The sequence below is a fragment of the Rutidosis leptorrhynchoides genome, chromosome 3 (genome assembly GCF_046630445.1).
Source record: "Rutidosis leptorrhynchoides isolate AG116_Rl617_1_P2 chromosome 3, CSIRO_AGI_Rlap_v1, whole genome shotgun sequence".
Lineage (NCBI taxonomy): Eukaryota > Viridiplantae > Streptophyta > Magnoliopsida > Asterales > Asteraceae > Rutidosis > Rutidosis leptorrhynchoides.
In genome coordinates, this window is record NC_092335.1 from 357197994 (window position 1) to 357221843 (window position 23850).

General features: G+C 33.5%; 1 protein-coding gene across 1 annotated transcript; it reads left to right on the forward strand.

Moving 5' to 3' along the window:
• The first annotated feature begins 20980 nt into the window (after positions 1-20980).
• On the forward strand, positions 20981-22873 carry LOC139901219 (uncharacterized). Its single transcript, XM_071883948.1, has 6 exons — positions 20981-21077; positions 21647-21731; positions 21837-21969; positions 22116-22249; positions 22354-22657; positions 22808-22873. The coding sequence occupies exons 1-6, from the start codon at positions 20981-20983 to the stop codon at positions 22871-22873; spliced, it is 819 nt and encodes a 272-aa protein (XP_071740049.1).
• Positions 22874-23850: the final 977 nt, after the last annotated feature.

Here is a 23850-nt window from a genome sequence, read left to right on the forward strand (position 1 = left end):
AAAATTTGATAGAGGTCGTTATGGCTAACAATGAGAATGTTATTATGACGATTATGAAGTTTTATCATGTCTAAGAAGTATGGATAAAATAATTCGATTACTCAAAGCGTATGAGGGAAGTTATCGTAAATGAAGGAAATAAGATTATAGTGATTCGTCATATCTTTTGACGTCATCACAATTGATCTCCGAATTTAAAGAAAATCTTTGTAATCTATGTTGGATTTGATGCTTCGGTGATTAAGGAGATTATGATTCTCTTCGAATTAATACGATAATCCATCTTGATTTCTCTGTCGGGTATTTCACTATAAATCCACCTCCTTCGTTTCCTTACAACTCACACCTTCTATTCTTTCTCCCTCAGCTCATATTTTAAAGTATTTGTCAATATGCTTCATCCAGTACTGATTCTCGATATACTCCTCACTTTCATATCTGTCATTCTTCTTTTTCATCTGCCTCCGGAAGAATCTATTTACTTCTACTATATTCTCGGTTTTATAGTGTTTTTAGTTCTTCCGTGTCTTTATATTGCTATATGCATCAATATATACGGTTTATAATTTTTGGGTGGTTGTTGGGTTTTATATCTTCCCTTATATTTCAAAGCCCCTGCTTTTGTCTTCTATAATCATTGACATCCAAGTTAATGCTGTAGTGACCCGAACTTTTCCATGTTTATATATATTAACTGAGATTGATATTTATATGATTAAATGTTTCCAACATGTTAAGCAATCAAACTTGTTAAGACTTGATTAATTGAAATAGGTTTCATATAGACAATTGACCACCCAAGTTGACCGGTGATTCACGAACGTTAAAACTTGTAAAAACTATATGATGACATATATATGGATATATATATAGTTAACATGATACTATGATAAGTAAACATATCATTAAGTATATTAACAATGAACTACATATGTAAAAACAAGACTACTAACTTAATGATTTTTAAACGAGACATATATGTAACGATTATCGTTGTAAAGACATTTAATGTATATATATCATATTAAGAGATATTCATACATGATAATATCATGATAATATAATAATTTAAAATCTCATTTGATATTATAAACATTGGGTTAACAACATTTAACAAGACCGTTAACCTAAAGGTTTAAAAACAACACTTACATGTAACGACTAACGATGACTTAACGACTCAGTTAAAATGTATATACATGTAGTGTTTTAATATGTATTTATACACTTTTGAAAGACTTCAATACACTTATCAAAATACTTCTACTTAACAAAAATGCTTACAATTACATCCTCGTTCAGTTTCATCAACAATTCTACTCGTATGCACCCGTATTCGTACTCGTACAATACACAGCTTTTAGATGTATGTACTATTGGTATATACACTCCAATGATCAGCTCTTAGCAGCCCATGTGAGTCACCTAACACATGTGGGAACCATCATTTGGCAACTAGCATGAAATATCTCATAAAATTACAAAAATATGAGTAATCATTCATGACTTATTTACATGAAAACAAAATTACATATCCTTTATATCTAATCCATACACCAACGACCAAAAACACCTACAAACACTTTCATTCTTCAATTTTCTTCATCTAATTGATCTCTCTCAAGTTCTATCTTCAAGTTCTAAGTGTTCTTCATAAATTCCAAAAGTTCTAGTTTCATAAAATCAAGAATACTTTCAAGTTTGCTAGCTCACTTCCAATCTTGTAAGGTGATCATCCAACCTCAAGAAATCTTTGTTTCTTACAGTAGGTTATCATTCTAATACAAGGTAATAATCATATTCAAACTTTGGTTCAATTTCTATAACTATAACAATCTTATTTCAAGTGATGATCTTACTTGAACTTGTTTTCGTGTCATGATTCTGCTTCAAGAACTTCGAGCCATCCAAGGATCCATTGAAGCTAGATCCATTTTTCTCTTTTCCAGTAGGTTTATCCAAGGAACTTAAGGTAGTAATGATGTTCATAACATCATTCAATTCATACATATAAAGCTATCTTATTCGAAGGTTTAAACTTGTGATCACTAGAACATAGTTTAGTTAATTCTAAACTTGTTCGCAAACAAAAATTAATCCTTCTAACTTGACTTTTAAAATCAACTAAACACATGTTCTATATCTATATGATATGCTAACTTAATGATTTAAAACCTGGAAACACGAAAAACACCGTAAAACCGGATTTACGCCGTCGTAGTAACACCGCGGGCTGTTTTGGGTTAGTTAATTAAAAACTATGATAAACTTTGATTTAAAAGTTGTTATTCTGAGAAAATTATTTTTATTATGAACATGAAACTATATCCAAAAATTATGGTTAAACTCAAAGTGGAAGTATGTTTTCTAAAATGGTCATCTAGACGTCGTTCTTTCGACTGAAATGACTACCTTTACAAAAACGAATTGTAACTTATTTTTCCGACTATAAAACTATATTTTTTCTGTTTAGATTCATAAAATAGAGTTCAATATGAAACTATAGCAATTTGATTCACTCAAAACGGATTTAAAATGAAGAAGTTATGGGTAAAACAAGATTGGATAATTTTTCTCATTTTAGCTACGTGAAAATTGGTAACAAATCTATTCCAACCATAACTTAATCAACTTGTATTGTATATTATGTAATCTTGAGATACCATAGACACGTATACAATGTTTCGACCTATCATGTCGACACATCTATATATATTTCGGAACAACCATAGACACTCTATATGTGAATGTTGGAGTTAGCTATACAGGGTTGAGGTTGATTCCAAAATATATATAGTTTGAGTTGTGATCAATACTGAGATACGTATACACTGGGTCGTGGATTGATTCAAGATAATATTTATCGATTTATTTCTGTACATCTAACTGTGGACAACTAGTTGTAGGTTACTAACGAGGACAGCTGACTTAATAAACTTAAAACATCAAAATATATTAAAAGTGTTGTAAATATATTTTGAACATACTTTAATATATATGTATATATTGTTATAGGTTCGTGAATCAACAGTGGCCAAGTCTTACTTCCCGACGAAGTAAAAATCTGTGAAAGTGAGTTATAGTCCCACTTTTAAAATCTAATATTTTTGGGATGAGAATACATGCAGGTTTTATAAATGATTTACAAAATAGACACAAGTACGTGAAACTACATTCTATGGTTGAATTATCGAAATCGAATATGCCCCTTTTTATTAAGTCTGGTAATCTAAGAATTAGGGAACAGACACCCTAATTGACGCGAATCCTAAAGATAGATCTATTGGGCCTAACAAACCCCATCCAAAGTACCGGATGCTTTAGTACTTCGAAATTTATATCATATCCGAAGGGTGTCCCGGAATGATGGGGATATTCTTATATATGCATCTTGTTATTGTCGGTTACCAGGTGTTCACCATATGAATGATTTTTATCTCTATGTATGGGATGTGTATTGAAATATGAAATCTTGTGGTCTATTGTTACGATTTGATATATATAGGTTAAACCTATAACTCACCAACATTTTTGTTGACGTTTAAAGCATGTTTATTCTCAGGTGAATATTAAGAGCTTCCGCTGTTGCATACTAAAATAAGGACAAGATTTGGAGTCCATGTTTGTATGATATTGTGTAAAAACTGCATTCAAGAAACTAATTTCGATGTAACATATTTGTATTGTAAACCATTATGTAATGGTCGTGTGTAAACAGGATATTTTAGATTATCATTATTTGATAATCTACGTAAAGCTTTTTAAACCTTTATTTATGAAATAAAGGTTATGGTTTGTTTTAAAAATGAATGCAGTCTTTGAAAAACGTCTCATATAGAGGTCAAAACCTCGCAACGAAATCAATTAATATGGAACGTTTTTAATCAATAAGAACGGGACATTTCAGTTGGTATCCGAGCGTTGGTCTTAGAGAACCAGAATTTTGCATTAGTGTGACTTATCGAGTTTGTTAGGATGCATTAGTGAGTCTGGACTTCGACCGTGTTTACTTGAAAAATGATTGCTTAACAAATTTTGTTGGAAACTATATATTTTTAACATGTGAATATTATGTGATATATTAATCTCTTAACGCATTTGATATTATGTGATAGATGTCTACCTCTAGAACAAGTCCCATTGACTCACCTAATAATAATGAAGAGTCAAATGTAAATTGGAATGATTCGTGGACTGATTCACAAGTTCCCGAAGAGGAACCGGAAGAAGAGTCGGAACCGGAAGAAGAATCGGAACCGGAAGAAGAATCGGAACCGGATGAAGAAATAGAACCGGTGGGGGAAATAATAAAACGGTTAAGTAAAAGAAAATCCTCAACCAACCGACCAAAGTTAATTATGGTCAATGGTGTTTCCGCCAAGGAAGCAAAATATTGGGAGGATTACCAATTCTCCGATGAATCGGATTCCGACGAGAATTCCGATGATGTTATAGAAATTACCCCAACTGAATTTAAAAAGGCAAAAGAAAATAATAAGGGAAAGGGCATAAAAATAGAGAAATCTAATTCCAACCCCGATGAACTTTATATGTATCGTCAACCCCCGAAGTCCTTAAGTTGTAACAATGACCCGGGAACCTCTAAACCACCAGGTTTTTCTAAACCAATGTGGATAACGACGGCTCATATTAGGGGAAAATCATATATCCCTAGAAACTTGGCAAAACGAACCAAAACCGAAGAAGAAGAAACAAGCGAGTCGGAATAAGATAGTTGTATTCATGTGGTGTAATATATGTAATATAGTGTGCTTATGCTTTATGATATATGTAAAAATTGCTTGTATTAATAAGTATTTTTTTTATGAATCTAACTCTTGTCTATTTTACAGTATAAAAACGCAAAATGGATAGACAACCCAATATTTTAAGAGACCTACCCGGAGACATGATTGATGAAATCTTGTCTAGAGTCGGTCAGAATTCCTCGGCACAACTATTTAACGCGAGATCAGTTTGTAAGACATTCGAAGAACGTTCCAAGAATGTCTTGGTTTATAAGAGACTTTCGTTTGAAAGATGGGGGATATCACATTGGGAAACCCATAAGTTACGATGTGTTTACTTTGACGCATATATTGCGGGGAACCCAAATGCTATTTTACGCAACGGGTTAAGAAATTATTTTGACTCAATGTATCCGAATATAGGACTTCATGATTTAGAAAAAGCGGCTAACATGCAACATAAAGAAGCATGCTATGCTTATGGGTTAGTAATGTTCGCTTCTCACCAAAGTGAGAAAAAGAACATCGGGCTACAGCTATTAAACAAAACGTTCCCACAAGTGACGGAGTCGGTAATTGGGGTAAGAAATGAGGTTTTTAGATTGTTACGGGACTGTTGGACATTACGTAACCCTCGTCCCTTTGACGACGTTACAACACGCTGTCTTATCAACGGCCATAACGGTTATGTTGCACAAGACCAAGGATGGGAAGTAGTCCTAGTAAAACCAGAATGCATGACTTGTTTCTGGACGTATGAATTACGTGTCTTTATTGCCTTTGCTGAACGACTTGTGTACTAGCTAGAATTATCTTCACAACTATCTTGTATCAAAGTTATTGTGTGCTATATTTCATGCTTTATGTAAAATAAGCGGTATTGTAAGTTTGTAAAATATTGTATAAAAGTTTGAACGCGAAATATTATTATAATCAGTTTTTCATATAGAATTGTAGTAGTTGAATTGTATATTAGCTACTAAGTATGAACTTAACGGGTAGATGCTACCCGAATTTAAACTTATAAAACGCTAATATGAAGAAAAAGCTTTTATAAATGAGTTCATATTATGCTACGAAATACTATTAACTACTCTTAATATTCTGTATGATTAACTTGTTCCATTTAACTATTTTGAAGGAAATGGCACCGACTACTCGACACACCGTGAATATGAATGAAGAGGAATTCTGTACTTTTCTAGCTTCAAACATAGCCGCAGTACAGGCTGCGCTACATACCAACAATAACCTTGGATCTAGCAGTACAGGAAATCGTGTAGGATGCACCTACAAAGAATTCACTGCCTGCAAACCTTTGGAATTTGATGGAACCGAAGGACCGATCGGATTGAAACGGTGGACCGAGAAGGTTGAATCGGTGTTTGCCATAAGTAAGTGTACTGAAGAGGACAAAGTGAAGTACGCTACGCATACCTTCACAGGTTCTGCGTTAACATGGTGGAATACCTATCTAGAGCAAGTGGGACAAGATGATGCGTACGCACTACCGTGGTCAGTATTCAAGCACTTGATGAACGAGAGGTACCGTCCTAGAACCGAGGTCAATAAGCTCAAGACAGAACTTAGAGGGTTACGAACCCAAGGATTTGATATTACCACGTACGAAAGACGATTCACAGAATTGTGCCTATTGTGTCCGGGAGCATTCGAAGATGAGGAAGAGAAGATCGACGCGTTTGTGAAAGGATTACCGGAAAGAATCCAAGAAGATATAAGTTCACACGAGCCCGCCTCCATACAACAGGCATGTAGAATGGCTCACAAACTAGTGAACCAGATTGAAGAAAGAATTAAAGAACAGACTGCTGAAGAGGCCAATGTGAAGCAAGTCAAAAGAAAGTGGGAGGAAAACGGTGATAAGAATCACCAATACAGCAACAACAGCAATTACAACAATAATCGCAACAATTATCCCAACAATCGCAACATCAATCGCAACTACAACAAACGGCCCAACAACAACAACAACAACAACAGCAACTACAACAATCATCCCAACAACAATAATAACTGCAACAACTATAACAACAATCAGAAGCAGCTATGCCAAAGGTGTGAAAAGAATCACTCGGGGTTCTGCACCAAATTTTGCAACAAGTGTAAAAGAAATGGTCATAGCGCGGCGAAGTGTGAGGTCTACGGACCAGGGGTTAATAGAACGAAAGGAACAAATGGTGTCGGAACGAGTAATGGCGGAGCAAGTAGTGTCGGAGCAAGTTATGCCAATGTAGTTTGTTATAAATGTGGAAAACCAGGCCACATTATTAGAAATTGCCCGAACCAGGAGAACACGAATGGACAAGGCCGTGGAAGAGTTTTCAATATTAATGCGGTAGAGGCACAGGAAGACCCGGAGCTTGTTACGGGTACGTTTCTTATTGACAATAAATCTGCTTACGTTTTATTTGATTCGGGTGCGGATAGAAGCTATATGAGTAGAGATTTTTGTGCTAAATTAAGTTGTCCATTGACGCCTTTGGATAGTAAATTTTTACTCGAATTAGCAAATGGTAAATTAATTTCAGCAGATAATATATGTCGGAATCGAGAAATTAAACTGGTTAGCGAAACATTTAAGATTGATTTGATACCAGTAGAGTTAGGGAGTTTTGATGTGATAATCGGTATGGACTGGTTGAAAGAAGTGAAAGCAGAGATCGTTTGTTACAAAAATGCAATTCGCATTATACGAGAAAAAGGAAAACCCTTAATGGTGTACGGAGAAAAGGGCAACACGAAGCTACATCTTATTAGTAATTTGAAGGCACAAAAACTAATAAGAAAAGGTTGCTATGCTGTTCTAGCACACGTCGAGAAAGTACAAACTGAAGAAAAGAGCATCAATGATGTTCCCATCGCAAAAGAATTTCCCGATGTATTTCCGAAAGAATTACCGGGATTACCCCCACATCGATCCGTTGAATTTCAAATAGATCTTGTACCAGGAGCTGCACCAATAGCTCGTGCTCCTTACAGACTAGCACCCAGCGAGATGAAAGAACTGCAAAGCCAATTACAAGAACTTTTAGAGCGTGGTTTCATTCGACCAAGCACATCACCGTGGGGAGCTCCTGTTTTGTTTGTCAAGAAGAAAGATGGTACATTCAGGTTGTGTATCGACTACCGAGAGTTGAACAAACTTACCATCAAGAACCGCTACCCACTACCGAGAATCGACGACTTATTTGATCAACTACAAGGCTCGTCTGTTTATTCAAAGATTGACTTACGTTCCGGGTATCATCAAATGCGGGTGAAAGAAGATGATATTCCAAAGACTGCTTTCAGAACACGTTACGGTCATTACGAGTTTATGGTCATGTCGTTTGGTTTAACTAATGCACCAGCTGTGTTCATGGACCTTATGAACCGAGTGTGTGGACCATACCTTGACAAGTTTGTCATTGTTTTCATTGATGACATACTTATTTACTCAAAGAATGACCAAGAACACGGTGAACATTTGAGAAAGGTGTTAGAAGTATTGAGGAAGGAAGAATTGTACGCTAAGTTTTCAAAGTGTGCATTTTGGTTGGAAGAAGTTCAATTCCTCGGTCACATAGTGAACAAAGAAGGTATTAAGGTGGATCCGGCAAAGATAGAAACTGTTGAAAAGTGGGAAACCCCGAAAACTCAGAAACACATACGCCAGTTTTTAGGACTAGCTGGTTACTACAGAAGGTTCATCCAAGACTTTTCCAGAATAGCAAAACCCTTGACTGCATTAACGCATAAAGGGAAGAAATTTGAATGGAATGATGAACAAGAGAAAGCGTTTCAGTTATTGAAGAAAAAGCTAACTACGGCACCTATATTGTCATTGCCTGAAGGGAATGATGATTTTGTGATTTATTGTGATGCATCAAAGCAAGGTCTCGGTTGTGTATTAATGCAACGAACGAAGGTGATTGCTTATGCGTCTAGACAATTAAAGATTCACGAACAAAATTATACGACGCATGATTTGGAATTAGGCGCGGTTGTTTTTGCATTAAAGACTTGGAGGCACTACTTATATGGGGTCAAAAGTATTATATATACCGACCACAAAAGTCTTCAACACATATTTAATCAGAAACAACTGAATATGAGGCAGCGTAGGTGGATTGAATTATTGAATGATTACGACTTTGAGATTCGTTACCACCCGGGGAAGGCAAATGTGGTAGCCGATGCCTTGAGCAGGAAGGACAGAGAACCCATTCGAGTAAAATCTATGAATATAATGATTCATAATAACATTACTACTCAAATAAAGGAGGCGCAACAAGGAGTTTTAAAAGAGGGAAATTTAAAGGATGAAATACCCAAAGGATCGGAGAAGCATCTTAATATTCGGGAAGACGGAACCAGGTATAGGGCTGAAAGGATTTGGGTACCAAAATTTGGAGATATGAGAGAAATGGTACTTAGAGAAGCTCATAAAACCAGATACTCAATACATCCTGGAACGGGGAAGATGTACAAGGATCTCAAGAAACATTTTTGGTGGCCGGGTATGAAAGCCGATGTTGCTAAATACGTAGGAGAATGTTTGACGTGTTCTAAGGTCAAAGCTGAGCATCAGAAACCATCAGGTCTACTTCAACAACCCGAAATCCCGGAATGGAAATGGGAAAACATTACCATGGATTTCATCACTAAATTGCCAAGGACTGCAAGTGGTTTTGATACTATTTGGGTAATAGTTGATCGTCTCACCAAATCAGCACACTTCCTACCAATAAGAGAAGATGACAAGATGGAGAAGTTAGCACGACTGTATTTGAAGGAAGTCGTCTCCAGACATGGAATACCAATCTCTATTATCTCTGATAGGGATGGCAGATTTATTTCAAGATTCTGGCAGACATTACAGCAAGCATTAGGAACTCGTCTAGACATGAGTACTGCCTATAATCCACAAACTGATGGGCAGAGCGAAAGGACGATACAAACGCTTGAAGACATGCTACGAGCATGTGTTATTGATTTCGGAAACAGTTGGGATCGACATCTACCATTAGCAGAATTTTCCTACAACAACAGCTACCATTCAAGCATTGAGATGGCGCCGTTTGAAGCACTTTATGGTAGAAAGTGCAGGTCTCCGATTTGTTGGAGTGAAGTGGGGGATAGACAGATTACGGGTCCGGAGATTATACAAGAAACTACCGAGAAGATCATCCAAATTCAACAACGGTTGAAAACCGCCCAAAGTCGACAAAAGAGCTACGCTGACATTAAAAGAAAAGATATAGAATTTGAAATTGGAGAGATGGTCATGCTTAAAGTTGCACCTTGGAAAGGCGTTGTTCGATTTGGTAAACGAGGGAAATTAAATCCAAGGTATATTGGACCATTCAAGATTATTGATCGTGTCGGAACAGTAGCTTACCGACTAGAATTACCTCAACAACTCGCGGCTGTACATAACACTTTCCACGTCTCGAATTTGAAGAAATGTTTTGCTAAAGAAGATCTCACTATTCCGTTAGATGAAATCCAAATCAACGAAAAACTTCAATTCATCGAAGAACCCGTCGAAATAATGGATCGTGAGGTTAAAAGACTTAAGCAAAACAAGATACCAATTGTTAAGGTTCGATGGAATGCTCGTAGAGGACCCGAGTTCACCTGGGAGCATGAAGATCAGATGAAGAAGAAATACCCGCATCTATTTCCAGAAGATTCGTCAACACCTTCAACAGCTTAAAATTTCGGGACGAAATTTATTTAACGGGTAGGTACTGTAGTGACCCGAACTTTTCCATGTTTATATATATTAAGTGAGATTGATATTTATATGATTAAATGTTTCCAACATGTTAAGCAATCAAACTTGTTAAGACTTGATTAATTGAAATAGGTTTCATATAGACAATTGACCACCCAAGTTGACCGGTGATTCACGAACGTTAAAACTTGTAAAAACTATATGATGACATATATATGGATATATATATATAGTTAACATGATACTATGATAAGTAAACATATCATTAAGTATATTAACAATGAACTACATATGTAAAAACAAGACTACTAACTTAATGATTTTTAAACGAGACATATATGTAACGATTATCGTTGTAAAGACATTTAATGTATATATATCATATTAAGAGATATTCATACATGATAATATCATGATAATATAATAATTTAAAATCTCATTTGATATTATAAACATTGGGTTAACAACATTTAACAAGACCGTTAACCTAAAGGTTTAAAAACAACACTTACATGTAACGACTAACGATGACTTAACGACTCAGTTAAAATGTATATACATGTAGTGTTTTAATATGTATTTATACACTTTTGAAAGACTTCAATACACTTATCAAAATACTTCTACTTAACAAAAATGCTTACAATTACATCCTCGTTCAGTTTCATCAACAATTCTACTCGTATGCACCCGTATTCGTACTCGTACAATACACAGCTTTTAGATGTATGTACTATTGGTATATACACTCCAATGATCAGCTCTTAGCAGCCCATGTGAGTCACCTAACACATGTGGGAACCATCATTTGGCAACTAGCATGAAATATCTCATAAAATTACAAAAATATGAGTAATCATTCATGACTTATTTACATGAAAACAAAATTACATATCCTTTATATCTAATCCATACACCAACGACCAAAAACACCTACAAACACTTTCATTCTTCAATTTTCTTCATCTAATTGATCTCTCTCAAGTTCTATCTTCAAGTTCTAAGTGTTCTTCATAAATTCCAAAAGTTCTAGTTTCATAAAATCAAGAATACTTTCAAGTTTGCTAGCTCACTTCCAATCTTGTAAGGTGATCATCCAACCTCAAGAAATCTTTGTTTCTTACAGTAGGTTATCATTCTAATACAAGGTAATAATCATATTCAAACTTTGGTTCAATTTCTATAACTATAACAATCTTATTTCAAGTGATGATCTTACTTGAACTTGTTTTCGTGTCATGATTCTGCTTCAAGAACTTCGAGCCATCCAAGGATCCATTGAAGCTAGATCCATTTTTCTCTTTTCCAGTAGGTTTATCCAAGGAACTTAAGGTAGTAATGATGTTCATAACATCATTCAATTCATACATATAAAGCTATCTTATTCGAAGGTTTAAACTTGTAATCACTAGAACATAGTTTAGTTAATTCTAAACTTGTTCGCAAACAAAAGTTAATCCTTCTAACTTGACTTTTAAAATCAACTAAACACATGTTCTATATCTATATGATATGCTAACTTAATGATTTAAAACCTGGAGACACGAAAAACACCGTAAAACCGGATTTACGCCGTCGTAGTAACACCGCGGGCTGTTTTGGGTTAGTTAATTAAAAACTATGATAAACTTTGATTTAAAAGTTGTTATTCTGAGAAAATTATTTTTATTATGAACATGAAACTATATCCAAAAATTATGGTTAAACTCAAAGTGGAAGTATGTTTTCTAAAATGGTCATCTAGACGTCGTTCTTTCGACTGAAATGACTACCTTTACAAAAACGACTTGTAACTTATTTTTCCGACTATAAAACTATATTTTTTCTGTTTAGATTCATAAAATAGAGTTCAATATGAAACTATAGCAATTTGATTCACTCAAAATGGATTTAAAATGAAGAAGTTATGGGTAAAACAAGATTGGATAATTTTTCTCATTTTAGCTACGTGAAAATTGGTAACAAATCTATTCCAACCATAACTTAATCAACTTGTATTGTATATTATGTAATCTTGAGATACCATAGACACGTATACAATGTTTCGACCTATCATGTCGACACATCTATATATATTTCGGAACAACCATAGACACTCTATATGTGAATGTTGGAGTTAGCTATACAGGGTTGAGGTTGATTCCAAAATATATATAGTTTGAGTTGTGATCAATACTGAGATACGTATACACTGGGTCGTGGATTGATTCAAGATAATATTTATCGATTTATTTCTGTACATCTAACTGTGGACAACTAGTTGTAGGTTACTAACGAGGACAGCTGACTTAATAAACTTAAAACATCAAAATATATTAAAAGTGTTGTAAATATATTTTGAACATACTTTAATATATATGTATATATTGTTATAGGTTCGTGAATCAACAGTGGCCAAGTCTTACTTCCCGACGAAGTAAAAATCTGTGAAAGTGAGTTATAGTCCCACTTTTAAAATCTAATATTTTTGGGATGAGAATACATGCAGGTTTTATAAATGATTTACAAAATAGACACAAGTACGTGAAACTACATTCTATGGTTGAATTATCGAAATCGAATATGCCCCTTTTTATTAAGTCTGGTAATCTAAGAATTAGGGAACAGACACCCTAATTGACGCGAATCCTAAAGATAGATCTATTGGGCCTAACAAACCCCATCCAAAGTACCGGATGCTTTAGTACTTCGAAATTTATATCATATCCGAAGGGTGTCCCGGAATGATGGGGATATTCTTATATATGCATCTTGTTATTGTCGGTTACCAGGTGTTCACCATATGAATGATTTTTATCTCTATGTATGGGATGTGTATTGAAATATGAAATCTTGTGGTCTATTGTTACGATTTGATATATATAGGTTAAACCTATAACTCACCAACATTTTTGTTGACGTTTAAAGCATGTTTATTCTCAGGTGAATATTAAGAGCTTCCGCTGTTGCATACTAAAATAAGGACAAGATTTGGAGTCCATGTTTGTATGATATTGTGTAAAAACTGCATTCAAGAAACTGATTTCGATGTAACATATTTGTATTGTAAACCATTATGTAATGGTCGTGTGTAAACAGGATATTTTAGATTATCATTATTTGATAATCTACGTAAAGCTTTTTAAACCTTTATTTATGAAATAAAGGTTATGGTTTGTTTTAAAAATGAATGCAGTCTTTGAAAAACGTCTCATATAGAGGTCAAAACCTCGCAACGAAATCAATTAATATGGAACGTTTTTAATCAATAAGAACGGGACATTTCAAATGCTCCCTTCTATTTGCTGCGATTTATACTCTAATTTCTATTTTGGAGTTTTGTCCTTTCGTTTCTTCTTCTTGCGATTAAGCAACGTTTGTAATGGTCCAGTATTCGCAGATATGAATTTCAGAATGAACATAGTTAATGTTCTAAGAAGGAAATGGTAATGGCACGATCTTGATTTGTTAATTTACCAGAATACCCTGAAAAGACCGAATCATCAAGAAAATATATTCTTGATATTTTTAGAGATTAAATAGAATACAAGAGTCGTGTAACATGGAACATGATGACGGCATGGTCTGTGAATCGTCATGTCCCATTAGAAACTCAGCATGACTTACTGTAATATAATCACGTTGATCAAGTGTCATTATATTATACTAACTCATGCTTCAGTTCCCAACACTACTTCAAAACATTCATAATTTAAAATCGAAAGTTTATAGAATATAGAAACTAATAGTTTCTTATATGATGTAACACTGATAGCGCAAAGAGATAAATGACTTCAGATAAGATTAGTTGTGAAAATATCTTCAGAAATATCGCGGATATTTATAATGAAAGATATGATAATATCTTAGAATTTCTAATATTGATGGATGATGATGAAGATTTGTCTGTAAAGGTTTAGAATAAAGAGTAAGGTATTCGTTAATGACTTTAGCAGGCACTGAATCATTTGGATTCTTTGAAGGCAGATTTAGTCTTTGTGATTTGTCCACAGCCTCCTTCATAGTCTGTTCAATCCGTTTTCCAGTTTCAAACCTTCTCTTTTTCTCAGCTTTACCACCTTACTATTCTTTTTCATCAAACTTTTTACTGTTAAGATCGTTTACAGTTTTTGATGCTTCGTCAGCATTTCAAGAACTAGTTTGCAGTTCAGAATATTTTTCAGAACTTCACATTCAAAGTATGTAAGTCCAGGAGATAGACGTTTTACGTACACATATAACTGTTGGCGTAGACATGCTGCGAGATTTCAAAATACTGGTTACTGTTTTTCGATGATTCGTATGACAATTCTCGTTACAAGATGCGAATGAGTAAATGATGTGATTTCAATAAATATAATGATTTTTCGAAAAGTCAAAGATAATTGAAGTTGTTGGTAAGTTTATTACTAAGGTGGCGAGATATGAAAGGTCCCCAGTAACGATGACGAAAGGGCAACGTATCTATCGAGGTTATAATAAGACTAGTCCGACTGAAAAGTCAAAGTTGACTTGCTGGAGCTGTGACAAAACTGTCTACTTTGAAAAGGAATTGAAAAGTCATTTTAGCTAATAAATGCCAAAGGGTCTGACACGGATACGCGTCGAACTATGACTTTGGCTTCGAGAGCTTTTTAGGTACATAAATGTGGGTAATATGTGATTGGATCATCATCTCGATTGTTCATTGTTTGAAGTGTCTTCGAAAACTTCGGAGAGTTTGAACACAGTTTGTAATCGTTAATATACATATGATGTTCTAACACGGTTTTGAAGTCAAAGTATAGCTTTGAAAGATGTAGGAATCTAAGAGTGATGTCTTCTGTTAAATCATGACTTGGATTTTGATTTGTCAAAATCAGAATGCGTAATCAAATTTGGGTGAGAATGGTTGTTTTGATTTTTATACAAGAATGTATATTGTTGTGAGATTTTGAGAGTATAGTTGATAATTTGCTTAATCAGATTCGAAAAATGTAATATATTAATTGTGAATTTATATATCTCTCGGGTATTACCTACCCGTTAAAAAAAATTTCACAATTAATATTTTGTACAACAGAATTTTATTACAGTCTTTATGAAAATATATATGTGCATATTTTCTTCAGATGTAACATAGATTTAATGAGTTAATATTAAATTAAACTCATTTGATTTACGGTTGAAACTAGAACTGAATAATCCCTAAAGACTTTAGAAATTACATAACTTTTACGGAGTATTTATTCAATAAAATTGAAATTATGAATTAATACTTCGTTATTTGTTGGTGTTTGTAACCTTTGCACCATATTCTCTAAAGCCACTACTCGAGCGCGAAGCTCGTTGACTTCTTCTATTACATCAGGGTGATTGTCGGTTCGGACGAGTGGATAAATAAAATCTAGAATTTGATGTAGTATATAATCGTGACGAGATACTCTGAAAATGAGAGAGAAAATGGTGTTTCAGACCGGTTCGCTGGTAAGTGCTTTAGGTTCATCGCCAAGAGGGCAATGTGGTGGATGGAAGGGATCACCTTCTTCTTGTCTCCAATTATTGAGGAGGCTACGAACTTATCCCCAATTCATTCATAATAGATGATGGCTAATTGGTTGATCCATTCCGGTCACACTACTTTCGGAGCTTGAGTGGGATTCCATATCGGAATTCGAGGGACTTGAACTAATGACGAATTCCATTTTGTTCGATTGAATAAAGAATTTTTCGATATGAAATGATTTTTCGGCTATCGGGTGGTATTCTAATTACATAGAATATCTATATATATAGCGCAAAAGATTTCGTAGATTACGGAGGAAATTACGGGATATGTCAGGCAAAGTTTACAGTAACAGATACGCTAAGATATGGATTAGCAGATACGCTAAGATATGAATTTTGTCTATACACTATTCATGCAATCAATGCAGTAAGACGTGTCTAGACTAAGAATGATAAGCAGGCAATTTCCGACAAAAATGATAAGCAAAACTTTTGACATGCAGACACGGTCGAAGTCCAGGCTCATTAATGCATCCTAACGACTATCAGTCAGACACACTAATGCAAACCTGGTTCGCTAAGACCACCGCTCTGATACCAACTGAAAGGACCCGTTCATATACATTATAAACGATTCATAATAGTTGATTACATCGCGAGGTATTTTGACCTCTATATGATACATTTTACAAACATTGCATTCGTTTTTAAAAGACAAATTTTCTTTACAACGAAAGTTGACGGAATGCACACCATTTCATAATACATCCAACTATAATTGACATAATAATAATCTTGATGAACTCAATGACTCGAATGCAACGTCTTTCAAAATATGTCATGAATGACTCCAAGTAATATCCTTAAAATGAGCTAATGCACAACGGAAGATTTCTTTAATACCTGAGAATAAACATGCTTTAAAGTGTCAACTAAAAGGTTGGTGAGTTCATAGGTTTATCATAATAATCATTTCAATATATTAATAGACCACAAGATTTCCATTTATAAATATATGTACACTCACAAGTGTATAAAAGTATTCTATAAGTTGTAGGCACCCGGTAACAAGCCTTAACGTTCATGTTTTACCCTCTGAAGTACACCAGATCAGGTGTGTTTAAAATAACCTCGAAGTACTAAAGCATCTCATAGTCAGGATGGGGTTTGTCAGACCCAATAGATCTATCTTTAGGATTCGCGCCTACCGTACATAGACAAGTAGTTTAATGTTACCAAGCTAAGGGTATATTTCTGGTTTAAACCCACATAGAATTAGTTTTAGTACTTGTGCCTATTTCGTAAAACATTTATAAATCAGCGCATGTATTCTCAGCCCAAAAATATATATAAAAAGGGAGCAAATGAAACTCACCATACTGTATTTCGTAGTAAAAATACATATAACGTCATTTAACAAGTGCAAGGTTGGCCTCGGATTCACGAACCTATATTAATTATATATATTTATATGTTGGTCAATATTTGTCTAACAATTTTTGGTCAAGTCATAGTGTACCACAATCCTAATGCTCGAGACTAATGTGCAAAAGTCAACTTGACCCAAAATGACTTCTAAAATTTATACGTGTTTATTATATAACTTAGCTATAGTCGTTTTATATATTTAAATATATTTATTAGATTTTATAATAATAAAAGTCATTTATTAATAAAAATTTATATTAACGTTTATATATGATAAAATATACTTTTATATATCTTAAGTAGTAAAATTTATAAAGTTCACTTAATATCGTAAAACTATAGTGGTAAGTATTATTAATGTAATTATATTACGCGTGGTGAAAAATATCTTTGTATCCCCTATTTATTTGATAAAATAATATTGATCATAATAATAATAAGTAAAAGTTGTATTATTTTGTAATAATAATTATTATTATTCTATAAAAAAAATAACAATATTTATATTTACTAAAAATGTTATTATGATAAAATGATAATACTAACATAATAGTAATAATGATATTTTATAATAACAATGATATTTCTATTAAAATAATAACGACGATAGTAATAATAATCATTTTAACAATAATACTAAAATTCAGTTGACTATAACTTCAAATCCGTTCATCGAAACCATTCGATATCTAAATGAAAAGTTCTTAATTTTTTGCTAGCTTTCCAATGACATGCATATCATATACCCTATCTCAGTAGCATATGTATCTAATTCAGGATTCAACAAACCTATCTAAGGACAATATCGAATGTACAAGCATGCATAATCCTATATACTCGAGCACTAGTCAGGGATACACTATTGATATATAAAAGTTAAGTTATGAGTGCTCACGTATCAATATTGAGATTCGATATTGCAGGAAAGTACGTAGACGCAACGGAGATGATAAAAACTAGATTGACCTCATGAGCATACCCATGAACCATACCCATCACCTCCATAGCTATAACCCATAATTTCCTTAGCTTCGACTCATTCAAAAAACTATTTTGAAATCACTCGAACATCACTCCGTCGTAATATTTTATGTATACTAATAATATCTTGAAATAATATAGAGCAAATATATATATATATATATATATATATATATATATATATATATATATATATATATATATATATATATATATATATATATGTGTGTGTGTGTGTGTGTGTGTGTGTAAAACGATTGAGAGAGTTTAGAGAAATATATTTTCAAGTTTCTATGAAATAATGAAACCTATTGAATTCTATTTATAATAGATTTTTGAATTATTAAAGTGAATTATTAAAGTATGAATTATTAAAGTATGAATTATTAAAGTGAATTATTAAAGTATGAATTATTAAAGTGAATTATTAAAGTATGAATTATTAAAGTGAATTATTAAAGTATGAATTATTAAAGTGAATTATTAAAGTATGAATTATTAAAGTGAATTATTAAAGTATGAATTATTAAAGTATGAATTATTAAAGTAAATTATTAAAATTAAAGTAAAGGTAAAGTAAAGTAAAGGTAAAGTTAAAGTATAGTAAAAATTTAAAAACTATGTATGTATAATACGTGTATAAATATATATAATATTAATTTAAATCGTTATATATATTTAATGAAATAAAATATAAATATCGTTATATTTATTATACTGGTTAAGTAATGAGTTGTCAAAAGTGATTCTAGATATTTATAACAGTTATATACGTTTTAATAATAAAGTTCTTTTTAAACTGAAAACGTTTTTGTACGTTTGAAAATAGATTAATAGAATATTATGGAAACCAATTCTCCAATAGCTTTTGTCTAACTTTCGTAAATGACACTTTTTATTTTTATTTATAAATAGCTTTACAAATTATTCCGAATATCGTTAAGAGGAATAGATTTCTCAAATCATAGTGGACCTCTCAACAGAAACTTGTAATCATAATTCAATGTTTCTGATAATTCAATCATTTAATATATATTTTTTTTAATTTCGTCGATAATCATATTGAAACAAATACATTCATATAAAGCATTATACTTTTAAATACTTTGTTGACATTTTCAATTTATAACATATACACATATACATACATATTCATATATGTTCATTTAATGGTTCGTGAATCATTGGAATTTGGTCGAGGTTTAAATGAATGTATAAACATAGTTTAAAATCCTTGAGATTTAACTTAACAAACATTGCTTATCGTGTCAGAATAATATAAAGATAAAGTTTAAATTTAGTCGAAAATTTCCGGGTCGTCACAAGGCACAATGGTTGTAGTAAGGCAACCTATGCTATGGATTCCGACAGCCGATCTTTCGTAATAGAAACCCTGACCGAGATACGTAGTACATGGCTGGCCTTGAGCTATACCTGTGTAGTCTCTAGCATTTAAACCCCGTAAGCATATTGAGGAGGCACAACGGTTGTAGTACTCTATGCCTCTGTTGTGTATGGCCATGGAAGCTAGTCTCTAGTATAGGTTAGTACATTGCACCATAATGCGGTCTCAGGCATTGCACCCCGCTTGAGGGATTCTAAATTTATTAAGGAACTGTTTGTTTAAAACCCATAAAGGATTGGACCATTAGGATAAACGAACGTATCTATGGAGGTTAATTTGTAACTTGGCCATGGTGTTCTTTATGGTTCTTCTTTTTTAAATAAGGGCCTAACTGATTTAATAAGTCCAATCATTAACGAAAACATCAGAAACACACCATGTCTCTCGGATCAGGGATGCCTTCTATATTTACTTATAATTAATAAAGTTTAGACCTTAAGGATCGTTAATATGTCACCCTACCGAGTCGCACCTATTGATGAGCTGTCGGTGTTTACATGTAGTCATGTTTCTCGGGCGTCGGGGGTATGGGACATTGCTGTCTATTCAGAATCTTCAAGCCTAACGTGTATTTCCAGTGACATGTCAGTGCTCTGAGAGAGGTTGTAGGACCAGTATAACGGGTTTAAGGTTATCACCTATTCATGAGCCGACGCCCTACATATTTCAGCTAAGTAACTAATAAAATCATAACATGCACTTGCTTTTAACCTTATCTGAATTGTAAATTTTATCTTTATCGCTTTCCTTTATTTATCTGCCTTAGAAAATAGAAAAACCAAAACATACAAAACAGTACTCCTTAGAAAATATAGGTCTAAAAGTGTTTATTATTACAATAGGTTTGATTCTGTTGTCTTCTTTAACGAACGACTTAGGTCATACTTCCATTACTCACCCTTAAGTAGGAGTAGTAGATTTAGGTCCCGCATATTATAAATTTAAAACCATAACTCCCCTCGTGACGAGACCCGACTGGCGGGCGCCGACCTAACGACACCGCCGCGAAACCGAGCCGTCCGTTCCGGCCACATCAGAGATCGTATTGGAGTAATTATAAAAAACATTTTGAAGCCTAAATACGAAACACTATTGAAGGAACAACATCATTACCTACTTAAGGGTGCGTTTCTTCTCAAAAAAAACTTATAAAGGGAAGTCACCCATTGGTCTCATGACTGTAAGTTGATTATCACTGATAAGACAGTAGTTATGCCAATTGAATATAATAATTGGAATGGTGATCATGGTTTCATCAAATTTATACCTTTTGCTGATTTTGTGGAAAAATATTTAGGAGTCACAGCAGGTATGTAAAAATTTCATACAACTACGATAGTTTGATAATTTTTTTTTTGTTTTTATTTTATATAATTAACGATTTTGAATCATTATATTTATCATGCAACAGATGTTATTGGAAGAGTAACCAACTATAGTGAAGAAAAACAATATGGTGACACTAATGAGTCGCAGACAACATATATAGTGATTGAATAGAAAGATCTGGAGTAACTATTTTCGCTTACCTAATCTGTGTTTTTGTGCTAAATTATTTTGTTCATATTTTAATCTAATTATGCTACTTAATCTATGAATGTGTTGTTATAAACAGTGATGTTATGCTGTCGTGTATGTTGTGGGGAAAGTATATGAGAATTTTTACTGAACATTTGAAAGCAGTTGAAGAACAAGATTGTGTTATCTTAATATTACAATTCGGCAAAACTAAAAAACATTGAAGTATAAGAATCAAACCTTAAACTAATTTATATTATTTGTTACATGTATCCACAAGTCTCAAACATAAATATATGTTGCCTGTATACTAAATTTGTATTTATTACAGTAATTTAATTTTTAATGTATATAATGTAGCACAAATGACCATTCGATCTGATTGGAACTACACAAAGGTCATCATAAACGGTGATATCCAAGAAGTTAAGGAATTTCGAACATGGTATTCATTACAAAACTTTATTGTTTGCGTGTTGGTAAAGTGTATTTTCCTACTACTTATGTTTTACTTATACTTGTGAAAAAAAAAAAAAAAAAAAAAATTCAGTCTTATGGAAATGCATGCAAACGATGAATCCGTTGGATCATTGGCTCCATCGTTGACCCCGCCAGGAGATAAACTGCAAGGATGGTTTGATAAAGTTACTTGTGTTGGATGTGATGAATTAGCAATATCAAGCGTACGTTCTCAAATATCACTTTGGTATTGTCAAACATTAAAACTAACATTCTTACTAATGACTAAGGGATTACCCATACTAATATATGAAGCTTAGATATATGTTGTTCAAGCTGAAATCATAGAGGTGCTTCCTTATGATGATAGGTGTTACATCGGCTGCAAGAAATGTTACAAAAAGAGAACACAGCCAAACCACTTGTGGACTTGACTCTGAGTATGGATGAACTGCTTTCTTTAAAACGAAAGTGTGTTCTGGTAAATGTGGTGAAAACCCAAACGTTTGCCTCAGGTAATCATTAACCTTAAATGAAAAAATTAATTTATATTGCAAAATAATACAATTAATCTTTATAAATACTTTAATACTATTGTTTTCAAATAGGTTTAAAGTCAGTGTTCTTGGAGCAGATAAAACTGATGACGACAATAGTACTGCCTCATTCACGTTGTTTCAATCACAAGTCGTTAAGTATGTTACTAAGTCAGCATATCAGCTATATAAAATGTTGCCTGAAGGTCAGGATCAGCCTGTCGAGTTTGATGCACTCATTGGCAACATACTTTTCTTTAAAGTTGAGGTCAATAACTACACTCTAATCCGAGATAACCCTGTATACACCGTGAAAGATGCAACTGGTGACCCTGTGTTTATTGAAAAGTTCACTGAGGAATATTTAAAGTTTAAGGTATAACGTATTTTTAAATTTGACGTTTCTTTAATATATATTAAAACAATTCAAACTATTAAAAAGTAATATTTAAGATACTTTTCTATATATTTGTTGTGTTAATTAATCTATTTGTAAATTTTGTATTTACAATCATTGGGAGTGAAGCTCAAGTCTTTGAAGACCACTAACGAAGCAGCACCATCTCAGCATACATCATTGTCAAAGGTATGACTGTGTTAGTACATTGAAATGTTCTAAACAATAATTGTCAAACACCAGTGTTAATTATGTATATTATAAATTAACAAACCCTGCATTTACATGTACTCATGTTTACTAAATATGAATGTGTATTCACATTTCAATGTGGTTCTTTTAAAGTTGTTGACGATCTTGAAGCTCTGAGTTTGGGTAATAATACGGGTTACACGCCCCCGAAGAAAGCAATCAAGAAAGAACCTTTAGAGAGTCCACTTTCCATTAAATCATTAACAAACAAAGCCAAGAAATCTATCCTTGGCGATGATTAAAATGCATTTGGTTTTTTGATCCAAAATTCTAAAAGCCAAGAAATACGGGAAGAATATTCAACTATTTTCAATTATCCAGACTTGTTTGAATGTAATTGTAACATCTCGTTTTCCCGTACGTGACTAAAGGTACATATTTAACCATTTGTACGTTATGATTCGGAAGCTTATGCGTAATTGTATAGATAAACGTATATATATAATTTATTGTGTGCTAGTTAACATGTGCGTATATAAGTGTACAAATGAGCTTGTGTAGTGTTATGTCTCGTGAGACTTAGATGTGAGGCTTAGACGTGTATTGGGAACGAGAATGAAGGAATTAGTTGTGGAAACCTTGGAAATTTGACTAACTAGTCGAAGTGGCCAGACCCAGGCGTATGTCGCGCCGCGACAAACGGGTCCGCGCCGCGACCCATCAAGCGTTTCCAGATCAGAACAGGACATAAGCATGGTGAATTTTACTTTGATTCGTCGCGCCGCGACGTTTAGTGCCGCGCCGCGGCAGGCCTGCTGGCCAGGTTCCGGTTTTAGGTTAAATTAAGAGATTTTGAGGGGCAAAATGGTAAATGGACGTATAGATCAGATGGGTGCATTAAATCTGGTCCACTAGTTCATTTATTTCATTTTCCTTTTTCATTTTCTTTCAATTTCTCTCCCAAAACTCTAACACCCATT